This window comes from Podarcis raffonei, chromosome 14, assembly GCF_027172205.1.
Source record: "Podarcis raffonei isolate rPodRaf1 chromosome 14, rPodRaf1.pri, whole genome shotgun sequence".
Classification (NCBI taxonomy): domain Eukaryota; kingdom Metazoa; phylum Chordata; class Lepidosauria; order Squamata; family Lacertidae; genus Podarcis; species Podarcis raffonei.
Window position 1 is genome coordinate 38,362,501 of NC_070615.1, and position 12,532 is coordinate 38,375,032.

The following is a 12,532-nucleotide window of genomic DNA, read 5'->3' on the forward strand; positions in this document are numbered from 1 at the left end:
GATGTTTGGCTCAGATCTCCAGGAACCTGCAGTTGAAAGAAGAGGGGATTAAATTGTGTTTAAGCAATGGTATTGCCTATCTGGTTGACTCAAAGCGCAGAGATATGGGACTGGACATTCCCAAAAACAAATATCTAAAAGCAATAGGAGGAATGTCACTTTCCACCCCAGTGGCTCCTATCAGAACAAAAGTCTGGGTAACACTTCTGGAATTTTGTATGTTATGTGTATATTCTCATACCACTTTAAACTTCATATATATAAAGTAATGGAAGACAGATGCTTAAACAAAATTTCTCACCTCTTACCTAACCTATCACTGGACAGGGCTGTTGTGAAAATAAACTGGAAGAACTCCATGTACATCACCCAGAGGATACAAACATAAAAAATTAAAACTAATAAATCACATGGTCTTAAAGGTCTCACATCTGTTTTATCACTAGACGGGGTTCACTGCAATTTGTCTTCCTGAATGGGTAGCCTTTTAACTCACTTTCTTTCTTTCTTTTCCTGCAAGGAGAAAGCTTTCTGAAGAACCTCAATTAACACATTTGCACTAGTGATGTTACCTGATTAAAGAAATTGGGTTTTGATAAAACAATTTAAATTTGTATACTGGGGGGGGGGGGCGAGATATTCCTCTCGTGGGGTGCCAATTCAAGAGACACGTCCTCACATCTAATTAACTCTTCTGACAAATTCCAAGCACAGTTACCTAAGAAATAAGCACCATATTCTATATGAGTTGATGCTTAATTATCCTTCTGATTTTTAGAATCAGATTTTTTTAAAAAAAGAAAAAGAAAGTGCCTAGATTTTTTAGCATGCACAATAATAACCTTCAAAGCAAGCACCACACAGCTGCATTTTGGACATCAGTAACTCTAGCACCAGGCGACCTTTAAATCGGTGTCCTTTAAAATGCAGTACCTTCTGATGTAATTATGCCCCCATTATCTCTGCCATCAAAAGTTGCTGATTATTTTACCTAGAGGAGTTTCAGGTTAGGGAGCTGAAGGAATTATTCATGAAGCATCTAACCTTTGCAGGAGACATTTAGATAATTGTGATTGGCGCTAATGCAGCTCTAAGAGCACAATCTTCCACAGCAAGTTGTCTAACGTTCCCGCCCCCTTCCTTGTGGTCCAATCTGACCCTCCACTAAGCCCCCATGGATGACATGTAATGGGGATGGCTACTGTGGCCAAGACTGAAATATTGCATACACGGAACGGAGGGGTTGTGTCTTCCTTAGGACAGGCCTTTTTCGTTTCAGAAAGATATATACAACTAAACACAGAAGAAAACTCCCTCAGAACTCAACAGCCAATGAGGGTAGAGTATTCCCTCACTGAACATCATGCCCCTCTGACCGGTTACTAAGCAACACCTCCACCCATCTCTCTCTTGGCTGGTTGGCTTTAACATTAACCCTTAAGTTGCAAACTGAATGATCACTGCAGCTGACCTTAAAATGGGGAGGGGGGCATGATTTTAAAAACCTATCCCAAGCTCTCTGGGATTTCTGCCACTGATGTCCTGTGGCAAGTACATGAAAAACAGCACCACCAACCCATCCAGAAAGTGTGCTACAGGGCAGTATCGCATGTGACTGAACCTACATCAGGGGTGTGTGTGTGGTGTAGCTTCTCCAGGAAAAACAGGTCTAATATTAAGGATGCATGGTAATATACTGTTTGCTGATTAATTCAGCATGGGCTTGGTGGCAGAAACACCAGATGGGATCATCATCGTCAAACGAGACCCCTAGCACATCTGCTGCAGATGCAATTGGACATTAAAGTCATCCATTGAAAACTAACGTCCCGATTCCCATTATTGTACCTCAATTTCAGCCCCGCAGGGGTACATCCGTAAGTAGCAGCAATCACAAAGGAACAACAGGGAGAAATAACTCACTGTAAGATCTTCACTGCACATACAGACTCACTTTCAATGCACCTTTCCTGACTTCAATGAGGAAGTCATTTGCAAGAGTTCTGGAGGAAGCCTAAGTCATTATGCTAATGCAATGTGATTTTAGATGTACATATTTTCCTCTGTGTTGTGCGGCAACCATGGAAAGGGGCCAAAAATCACAATGAACAAAAATTCTGCCTTGAAAAACTGCAGTGATGCAGGTGAACAGCGCTGAACAACAATCTACTGATCAACACCCATTTGCTATGAGATTATAAAGGGATTGTTCAGAATATTTTACCAATTATTTATTATCATAAACCAGCATTCATATAGCATGTTGAACAGTATTCAGAGAACATACCCTAAGAAGGCTTTCTCAAACTTGAGTCTCCAGCTGTTTTTGGACTACAGTTCCCATCATCCCTGACCACTGGTCCTGCTAGCTAGGGGTGATGGGAGTTTTAGTCCAACAACAGCTGGAGACCCAAGTCTGGGAAACCTTGCCCTATGAATACTTCAAAAGGCAAGTCATTAACTTCATAATGCACACTGGCTGGGAAGAAGCCCTGGGGCTGATGGATGGCAGTTTACCTAAAGCCATATAGACTGTTCATGCCTCTCTAAGGCCCCACACAAACTGGGGACATCACCTCTCTCCCACTTAGCCACTTCATTGGCAAAGCTACCCTGTTTTCTTGGAAGATGATGCAAATGTTATTACGCAGCTTTTAAAAGAGGAAACCTCCAATATTAACCCTCTCAGCCCCCCTACAACTGGCACGTGAGGCCACAATTGGTGATGCCACCTCTGGGAGCAGCTAGGATGCTACTGACCCATCATGATAGAAGCTTCTCAGTGGCAGTTCCCCATATGTAAGATGCCCACCATGGCGAGGTGTATCTGTCTCCTTCATTACAGTGGTACTTCAGTTTACAAACTTAATCCGTTCCTGAGGTCTGTTCTTAAACCAAATCCGTTCTTAAAACGAGGTGAGCTTTCCCTAATGAGGCCTCCCACTGCCGGTGCCCTTCCACTGATCGGTTTCTGTTTGTAGACCAAGGTAAGGTTCGCAACCCAGAACACTACTTCCGGTTTTGCAGAGTTTGTAAACCGAATTGTTCATAAACAGGACTGTTCTTAAACCGAAGTACCACTGTATTGACTTCCAAGTGGAAATTGAAAACATTGGCTGGGCACTTGATGGCTGAAAAACACTGTTTCTGACAATGCTGGTGAGAGAAAGCTTTTAAGTGTAACTGCTTTAAGAATGTTTTTAACAGTGACGATTCTTAAAAAGTTTTAACTGTCACTCGGGTCAGTCAGAATCGTGGCTGAGTGGGAATTTGAACCATGGTCTCCCAAGTCCTAGTTCTGAAATTCTAACCACCGTACCTCTCTGCCATCGATTCATGTCTTACAACACCATTGTGGTCCAGCAGGGACAGAATAATTTTAAAAACAACAACACAGAAAGTGGAGAAGCAGAAGAAGGAAAAAGTGGAAAGAAAAGGGAGTGAGGCTCACTGGGAGGAAGAACAAGCTCCGTTCTCTACCTAGGAAAGGGAAAGAGCCGAATGTGTCTTTAAGTTTAGCACTAATTTTGAACGGTCCAGAAGTTTCCCTGCAACTGTTGCGCAGAAATCACTTAAATACCTCTTTGCAGCAAATTATACTCAATTTTCTTGAAGGGTGATTAATCAGCAGCAATTAAGTACCAGGTTACTTACAACAGAAATACACCTTGCATATATATTTCAATATATTCCCTTCATTTTGCACCAGCTGACGCAGAATAATTCGCAAACACTTCACATCATTATGGCCTAGGAATTCGGAGGCAGTATTAAACGTGGGCATTTAGTTTAGAGTTGCTCTTTCAAAAAGAAAGTCTGGGTAGAAAAAGTGAACACAAATATGCTAAGAGGAGGCAAAACCACAGTAGATAAGATAGCAAACCTGCTATGCCCCCCTCTCTTTCATAAAAGAGCATTCCTGGTACTTTTCATTTATATTTCCGCTTTTCTATATTTACAGCTCTAGCACAACCTGGAAACTGAACCAGATTTTTTAATATCTAGCTGCTTCACTCCATGATGAATATAAAGGGACAGAGGGAATCTTACACTTTACATTCCCTTCCCTTCAGCTATGAATAGCTTAAATATGTTGTATTGATGGAGAGTGCTTATTATTCCACATTTCTCCAAAGCTGGACATCTTTAAAAATGCATTTGAAGCTAAGGGTACTTCGATGACTAGGAGGAATGAAGTGATTAAACAACATTATTTCAGCTGGAGACTTTTGGCATTTATCATCTGACGCTTTAAAGACATTTTGCAACGGGGGGAGGCAGGGGGGGAAATGGAGAGCATCAGAGCACATGCTTTAAGTGCACAAACAGGTAACAGACCCATCACTGGCAACTACACATATAGAATGAAGCCGCAGAGTTAGACCAAGACCCTCAAGAACGACCAGCAGTCAAAGTAGACCAGTGATGGCCAAACTTGGCCCTCCAGCTGTTTTGGGACTACAACGCCCATCATCCTTAGCTAACAGGACCAGTGGTCAGGGATGATGGGCACTGTAGTCCCAAAACACCTGGAGGGCTGAGTTTGGCCATCACTGAAGTAGACAGTACTGGCCTAAATGGGTCCGTGTATTATATGCTGTTTGCGTTGTAGGGAAATTCTCATTTGCTTCAACAGAGGGTCTTTCCCCCCACTAAGCAAAATTGCAAATGTCGGTGATAAGTTTCCAATTGGGACCACTGTGGAAGACAAAGGATTACAGCCCCCCTTGCCCCCACCCAATAGTAGGGGTCCCATGCTGGGACAGAGCGCTCCAGCTGGCAATTTATGTGAAATGAAATTGCTTGCATTAAATGGCACAGAAATATACTAACGTATTATCTAGCTTGGTCCTGAGAGGGGTCCTTGTGTCCCAGGTATGGGGAATCCTTGGCCCTCCCTTGAAAAGGGCAAAGAGCTGAAGGAGGAAGTTGGAAGTGCAACGCTCTTTCACGCTTCCTCTTTCATATCTATGGTCTCTTCAAAGCTCGGATTAATTCCACTGGATGCAGGTGAAACCTGTATCTGTTTATGCACACCCAAATACTCTCTTCTTCTGGCTTTTTTTGGGGGGGGGCTAATTTAGGGGAACGGCAGAGAAGTGACCAGAGAAGACGGTATCCATGACACTTGCTCAAAAATCAAAACATGCCCACAGCCCCCAAAAAGGGGGGGGGTTAACCCCGGTTTATATAATGACCAGGGACATGGGTGGCGCTGTAGGTTAAACCACAGAGCCTAGGACTTGCTGATCAGAAGGTCGGCAGTGCGAATCCCCGTGACGGGGTGAGTTCCCGTTGCTCGGTCTCAGCTCCTGCCAACCTAGCAGTTCGAAAGCACGTCAAAGTGCAAGTAGATAAATAGGTACCGCTCCAGCGGGAAGGTAAACGGCGTTTCAATGCGCTGCTCTGGTTCGCCAGAAGCGGCTTAGTCATGCTGGCCACATGACCCGGAAGCTGTACGCCGGCTCCCTCGGCCCATAGAGCGAGATGAGCGCCGCAACCCCAGAGTCGGCCACAACTGGACCTAATGGTCAGGGGTACCTTTACCTTTATGACCACACTAAGCGGAGAGAACAGAAACCAAAGGAACACAGACTCAAAATCCCTCTTCCTACTCCAGCCCCTTGCCCCCTATTTCCCTGCCACTCGCAACATGCCATCTACCACCAGCTCCCCAGTAGGAAGGATCCTGGTGGCTACTTATATGTAGATCATGTTTATTCGTGTATTTTGATTTTACTTATATGCCACTTTAGAAGGATTTATATCCTGAAAGGTAGCTAATAATATTATTTTTATTAATAATAATAATAATAGAGTTGCACATAATCTCTACATTGTTTTTTCTCATACCTTGCATTTATTAATGATTATATTATTTCTAACACTGTTAGAAAGGATGACATTTTGTGAGCAGTAGCTAAGCAACCTGCATAGCAAACCGACAGCATTTGCCAAATTTATCCTGATCGCACAATTTGTTTGTTTTACCTGCAGTCTAGGTTTCCCTACTTACTGACAGTCAAGAAATGATATTTCACAGGCAAGACTGGGGGTCAAAGTACACTCAGTAAGCAAATTTGATGCCCAATGTTCAGCTAGACTACGACGAAATTAAACAGAGCTATTCTGCTTACAAAATCCACCACTGGATGTACCATTAAGTTTAACTTGCCCTTAAGATTTCGTTCCAAAATTTATAGTTAGCAGTACCGCAATTAAACTCTAGTCTATGCCAATGTATTTGTGAAGCACATAATAAAGAATTCTGCCACCTAATTATTTTATATGGCTTCAAAAGGACAGGAGTCTGTTGCAAAGGGCACCATCTCCTTGTCATCCATCATAATCTTATTTATAATGATATCCGCTCCCCCACCCACACTAGTTCTCCTCTTGAAGACATCCTGACTAAATGTACAAAATACCAAATGCTGGGAGATTGGTTTGCAACTACATCAAGAAATCAGGCAGAAATGTCCCATTTCTTAACACAGGTGATGGCTATGAAGATGAATGAAATAAGACAGAATCTGTATAGCGCTGAGCATTTTCTGTAATGGAAAATTTACCACTACTATATTTTTCTATGGCAGTGGGGGACCCATTTCTTTAAAAATGCATTTTCCACAAAATTAATGAATGAATAAAGAATAATACCTTTCAAAGTTAAGCTCTGGCATGGCCAAAGTTACCTATTTTTACAGGTGGCTTTTCTGAGACCCTCTTTATCCTGCTGTTCCATTCTGTAGGAGTGCTTGCATTTCTCACACTGTTTATGAAAGCCCATGAATCTGCTGGACCCTTGCCACTTTCCTCAAACCATATATTCCCCTCCCCAGGTGACACCCCTCTCCAGTCTAGCAACTGTTGCTTCTTCATTTTGGAAACCTAGGTGTGTGGCCAAAATAAAAAATAGTCTAGTAGCACCTTAGAGACCTACTAAGTTTATTCTAGGAATAAGCTTTCGTGTGCATGCACCCTTCTTCAGATAGATGTGTGGCCTTAGACCCCCAAAAGAGCCTTGCTGGGTAAGGCCAACTGCCCATCTAGTCCAGCATCCTGTTCTCACAATGGCCAAACAGATGCCTATGGGAAGCCAGCAAGCAGGGCCTGAGTACTGTAGCCTTCTCAGTCCTTAAAATCCCCAGCAATGATCATTCAGACACATACTGCCTCGAACAATGGCAGTGGAAAATAGCCACTGATAGCCTAAATCCGCCATAGATTTGCCCAATACTCTTCTAAAACCACCCAGGTTGGTGGCCATCACTACATCTTGCAGGAGCAAACTTCACCACTGCAGCACCTACCAAAGAGTCTGTATAGTTAAAGCTATGGTTTTCCCAGTAGTGATGTATGGAGGTGAGAGCTGGACCATAAAGAAGGCTGATCACCGAAGATTTGATGCTTTTGAATTATGGTGCTGGAGGAGACTCTTGAGAGTCCCATGGACTGCAAGAAGATCAAACCTCTCCATTCTGAAGGAAATCAGCCCTGAGTGCTCACTGGAAGGACAGATCCTGAAGCTGAGGCTCCAATACTTTGGCCACCTCATGAGAAGAGAAGACTCCCTGGAAAAGACCCTGATATTAGGAAAGATTGAGGGCACAAGGAGAAGGGGACGACAGAAGACAAGATGGTTGGACAGTGTTCTCGAAGCTACCAACATGAGTTTGACCAAACTGCGGGAGGCAGTGGAAGGCAGGAGTACCTGGCGTGCTCTGGTCCAGGGGGTCACGAAGAGTCGGACATGACTAAACGACTAAACAACAACAACCAAATATTTATTATGTCTACAATCTCTGTCTTGGCGCAGAGGCTGAAAACCTGGTCCTACAGTTACCAAGTTGTACCTGATGAAGAGTTCTCGAGAACAAGGAAGATTGCCAATATCCTATGATATGCTGGTGGTTTCCAATAAAATTATTGCCCAGCTATGGATTTTGAAGGGCTGCCCCACTACCCTTTATGGACCCACATGATTACCTTTGCTTTTTAAAGCAACAGTCTTAGTTGCCTGTGGCAGTTTTCAATTTCTTGCTTGCCTTGGGCCATTCGAGTTTTGATATTCTTCCTTTTCTCAAAACCAGATCAGACCATCTCAAGTTTTGTGTTAGCCAAAGTAGGATGGACTGCATTTTGGCATCTAATTTTGTAAACTTTAATAACCGCGGATGTGTTGTAGATTACTCACTGTAGAAGAGTGAGCACAGCTGCCCAATCTCCTTTGCGTACAGGGTATTTGCATTCTTACGGATGTAAATAAAACTGGCAGCTCAACAGATTTTGCTGCCACACTCGCCAGATTAACACCAGCAAAATATATTTGTGTTCCCCAGTGAGAAGATAGAAAAAAATTCCTAGAAAGAGAAAGCTGTCTGTGGTTATCAAAGCCTCCCACACCCACGTGTCTCACTGCTATTTTAATTTTTCCACCTCCCCCTTTCCTGCCCTTGCTGAGAAATTTGGGAACTGGTAGCAAACGCTTGTTTTAACAGCTGCTTATACAACATTATCTGTTAGACACAGATTACTTTATCTTTAACCTCTTTCAAAATGTCTTATCCTCTACTTGGATAAATAAAGCCAAATGTTCAAAGAAATGACTTTTATATATATAAATAAAAGACTCACATTTGAGCATCTGCGCAATTATAAATATTTTTATAGAACTGTGAAGCTGGAAGGGACACCCAAGAGTCATCTAGTCAAAACCCCTGCAATGCAAGAAATACAGCTAAAGAAGCCCTGACAGATGAAGAAGAAGAAGAAGAAGAAGAAGAAGAAGAAGAAGAAGAAGAAGAAGAAGAAGAAGAAGAAATTTTTATTTATACCCCGCCCTCCCCGGCCAGAGCCGGGCTCAGGGTGGCTAACACCTGTAAAATCACAATAAAAACGTAATAGGAGAGGGGGGAAAGAAAAATAAAATACAGGTTAAAATACAATTTAAAATGCAGCCTTATTTTAATAGTAGCCCATAGTTCAAAACCATAAGGGGAGGGAAACATAAGGGTCAGACAGAATCCAAACCAAAGGCCAGGCGGAACAGCTCTGTCTCTTGTGACAGAGCGTTCCACCAAGTTGGGGCCAGTACTGAAAAGGCCCTGGCCCTAGTTGAGACCAATCTAACCACCTTGCGACTTGGGACCTCCAAAGTGTTGTCATTTGTGGACCTTAAGGTCCTCCATGGGACATACCAGGAGAGGTGGTCTTGTAAATACGTGGGTCCTTCCAACCTCTGTTTAAGAACCTCTAAGGAAAATATCCAATGGCCCATCTACTCCATTATTCTCTTTTCACAATGGAAGCAGGACCTGAGCACAACAGCACCCTCTCCATTTGCAATTCCCAGCAACTGGTATTCAGAGACGTGCTGGAAGCAAGAACACAGCTGGGGTGGATAGCAGCCATTAACAGCTTCATCCTCCAGGAATTTGTCTAAACCTTTTTTTAAAAACCACCCAAATTCGTGGCCACCACTGCCTCCTGCAGGAGTGTACTGAACAGTTTAGCAGTACATTCTTTTGTCTATCCTGAACCTTCCAATGTTCAGCTTCAAACACCCTTTTCTAGGACTTCAGTCTGGATAAACAGATCAAGATGACTATGGGTATTATATTCTTTTAAAAAACCTACCGGTCCTCTCAAATCAATGAGTTCCTGTCTCATCTGAGTCACAAGAGCTTCTTTAGCCATCAAAGCGCGGTGCAGTCTCTCGTTGAATTCTATCAGCTCCCCGTGCATCTCCGCCACCTGGAAAACAAGCAATACCATTTATTTATTTTTGAAAGCCACTTCGTTTTTATACTGTCAACAAAAGAAACGACGTTAGTGGGCAGCAAATATACTGTGTGATATCGAGTAAGTACATTCTGCACACAGTGGCCAGGCTCCCATATAACGTGATAAGCCGTACTATGGCTTAGTGAGAATGTGCAAGTTTGCTGGAGAGGAGCTCACAGCCCTACCATTTCCTTTTTTGCTACTGCACAAAGATGAGCCAATATTGTATACCATCCAAACCAGGGCTTTTGGCAGAGCTCTTTCCTTGCTAGCCACAAAGTGCAGAAGAACGTAGAAACTGCCTTATATCAAGTCAGACTACTGTGTCCATCCAGCTCAGTACAGTGGTACCTCTGGTTACGTACTTAATTCGTTCTGGACGTTTGATCTTAACCTGAAACTGTTCTTAACCTGAAGCACCACTTTAGCTAATGGGGCCTCCCGCTGCCACCGTGCTGCCGGAGCACGATTTCTGTTCTCATCCTGAAGCAAAGTACTTAACCCGAGGTACTATTTCTGGGTTAGCAGAGTCTGTAGCCTGAAACGTATGTAACCTGAAGCGTATGTAACCCGAGGTACCACTGTACTATCTACACCATGGGTAGGCAAACTAAGGCCAGGGGGCCGGATCTGGCCCAATCGCCTTCTAAATCCGGCCTGCGGATGGTCCAGGAATCAGCGTGTTTTTGCATGAGTAGAATGTGTCCTTTTATTTAAAATGCACCTCTGGGTTATTTGTGGGGCATAGGAATTCATTCATTTCCCCACAAAAAATATAATCTGGCCCCCCACAAGGTCTGAGGGACAGTGGACCGCCCCCCTGCTGAAAAAGTTTGCTGACCCCTGGTCTACACCAACCAGCAGATGCCTCTTCAGGGCTTCAGCTAGGAGTTTTTCTCAGCCTTACCCGGAAATGCCAGGGATTGAACCCAGGATTTCCTGTGGGCAAGGCAGACGCTCTATCACTGAGCTATGGCCCTTCCTGCCTGGCAGCCTGCACATCCACATGGTCCTCATAAGGAGGAGGACCATAGCGCAGGAGTAGAGTGCCTGCTTCGCGTCCTTCGCGTTCTCAGCATTTCCAGATAGATATCTCAGAGGATGCTGTTTGAAACCCTGGAGGCCTGCTGTCAATCAGTGCAGGCAATGCGAGCCAGTGGCCTGACTCAGTATAACACAGCATCTTGCATTCCTATATTTGGCTCATTCCTGAGTGTGGTCCCCACCCCCTGAAAGCAGACAGCTGAGCTGAAGAAGTTGATGCTACAATGGCTCTTCGGAAGGTGGTGGACTCTACTTAAAGGGGAAGGGGTTTAAAACAGAGGTTAGATGGCTGTCGATCATGGTTTCCTAGGCTGTGATTCCTGCATTGCATGAGGTTGGACTAGATTAGGGTTATCAGATGTCCCTGGTTCCCGGGGACAGTCCCCATATTTGCACATCTGTCCCTGGACAAATTCCATCCCTGGAATGTCCCTGGGAAACGTGGCAGTGGCAGCTTCAGCAGCCTGGTAGCGCAGTTGGCTCAGGCTGGCTTCAAGAGCTGCTCGCTGCCATGGCGCCTGCCATTTTTCCTGCGCCACAGTAGCAAGTAGCAAGCAGCTCCTGAAGCCAGCCAGAGCCAACTGCACTACCAGGCTGGCCCCTCCTGGGCAATGGCTGCCCGCCCATGACTCCCAAGCCTCCCCTGATCTGTCAAAACAAAGGGGGAAGGGGGAAGGAGATTGGGGAAGCCTCAGGAGCCACGGGCAGGTGGCGCGCTGTTGCCCAGTTTTTAAAAAAACCCTGCGCATTTATGTTTCACAGGGTGCGAAAGAAGGGCTTTGCACCTTTATACAATATGCATGTGTGGTTGGGCCCAGGGTTTTTTGCCTCACCATCCCCACTACTGACTCCCTGTTGTTACTCAGCTTCGGGGGGGGGGAGTGTCCCTGGATTCTTTGAAAAAAATCTGGTAACCACTAGATGCCTCCTCTTTGGGTCCCTTCTAATTGTACAATTCTATGTCATGCAGACCAGGCTGCAGTATTCCCTTGACACCAACCTTTTGTTATTATTATACATTTCTATTTGCATTATGCTTTTCTGTTTTACTTAATTCTGTTACGGGGGTAGCTTCACAGCCTCATTGGATTTAATTAAAGATAACCTAGTTAATTACTCCGTGCTAGCTTGTTCAGATAAGATCAAGCGTGTACTTATTCCACGCTAACAATTAGAGCATTATGTATTCACACCCGAGTTGCCGCCTGAATAACAGTCCCAGGATGATGGTTCTACCCTGAACCTATGAAAGTAGCTAGGAAGATTATTTAATCAATATAAAACCATATGGAGAAACATTATTATTAACGGTGCATTAAATGATCGTGCCTGTTAGACCATAAGGAATGCCAATCTTTCCTCAGAATTCAAAATCAGGCATGGACGTGTAAAGCAGACACCCAATTCTGAAATTCATGTACTGTATGCAGATTGAACGTTTGAAAAGAAGAAAAGGAAGGTCATTTTCAAACTCGGAATTTGTTTTTGCTCTAAGGCCACATGTGAGTCTTTCTGATCACGAGAAGAGCCTACTGGATCAGACCAAAGCTAGTCCAGCATCCTGTTCTCACAATGGCCAGATGCTTATAGGAAACCCACAAACAGGGTCTGACCGCAACAGCACTCTTCCCATCTGGGATTCTCAGCGACTGGTATTCAGAGGCACTGACAGTGGAGGAAAAATGTAGCCATTGTGGCTAGC

At 44.1% G+C, this 12,532-nt stretch overlaps 1 protein-coding gene across 6 annotated transcripts in view; it reads right to left on the reverse strand.

Annotated features, from left to right (window-relative positions):
- The window catches only part of SNX29 (sorting nexin 29), a 213,788-nt gene that overhangs the window by 101,093 nt on the left and 100,163 nt on the right, over positions 1–12,532 (reverse strand). For 5 of the 6 annotated variants that reach the window (XM_053364008.1, XM_053364009.1, XM_053364012.1 and 2 more), the window contains 2 exons: positions 9,640–9,756; positions 1–26 (listed from right to left, as the gene is read on the reverse strand). The exon at positions 1–26 is cut by the window's left edge and continues 30 nt beyond it. In XM_053364008.1, the coding sequence (XP_053219983.1) occupies positions 1–26; positions 9,640–9,756 (143 nt within the window). The remainder of the gene's footprint in view (positions 27–9,639; positions 9,757–12,532) is intronic. The other variant, XM_053364010.1, reaches the window with a different exon arrangement.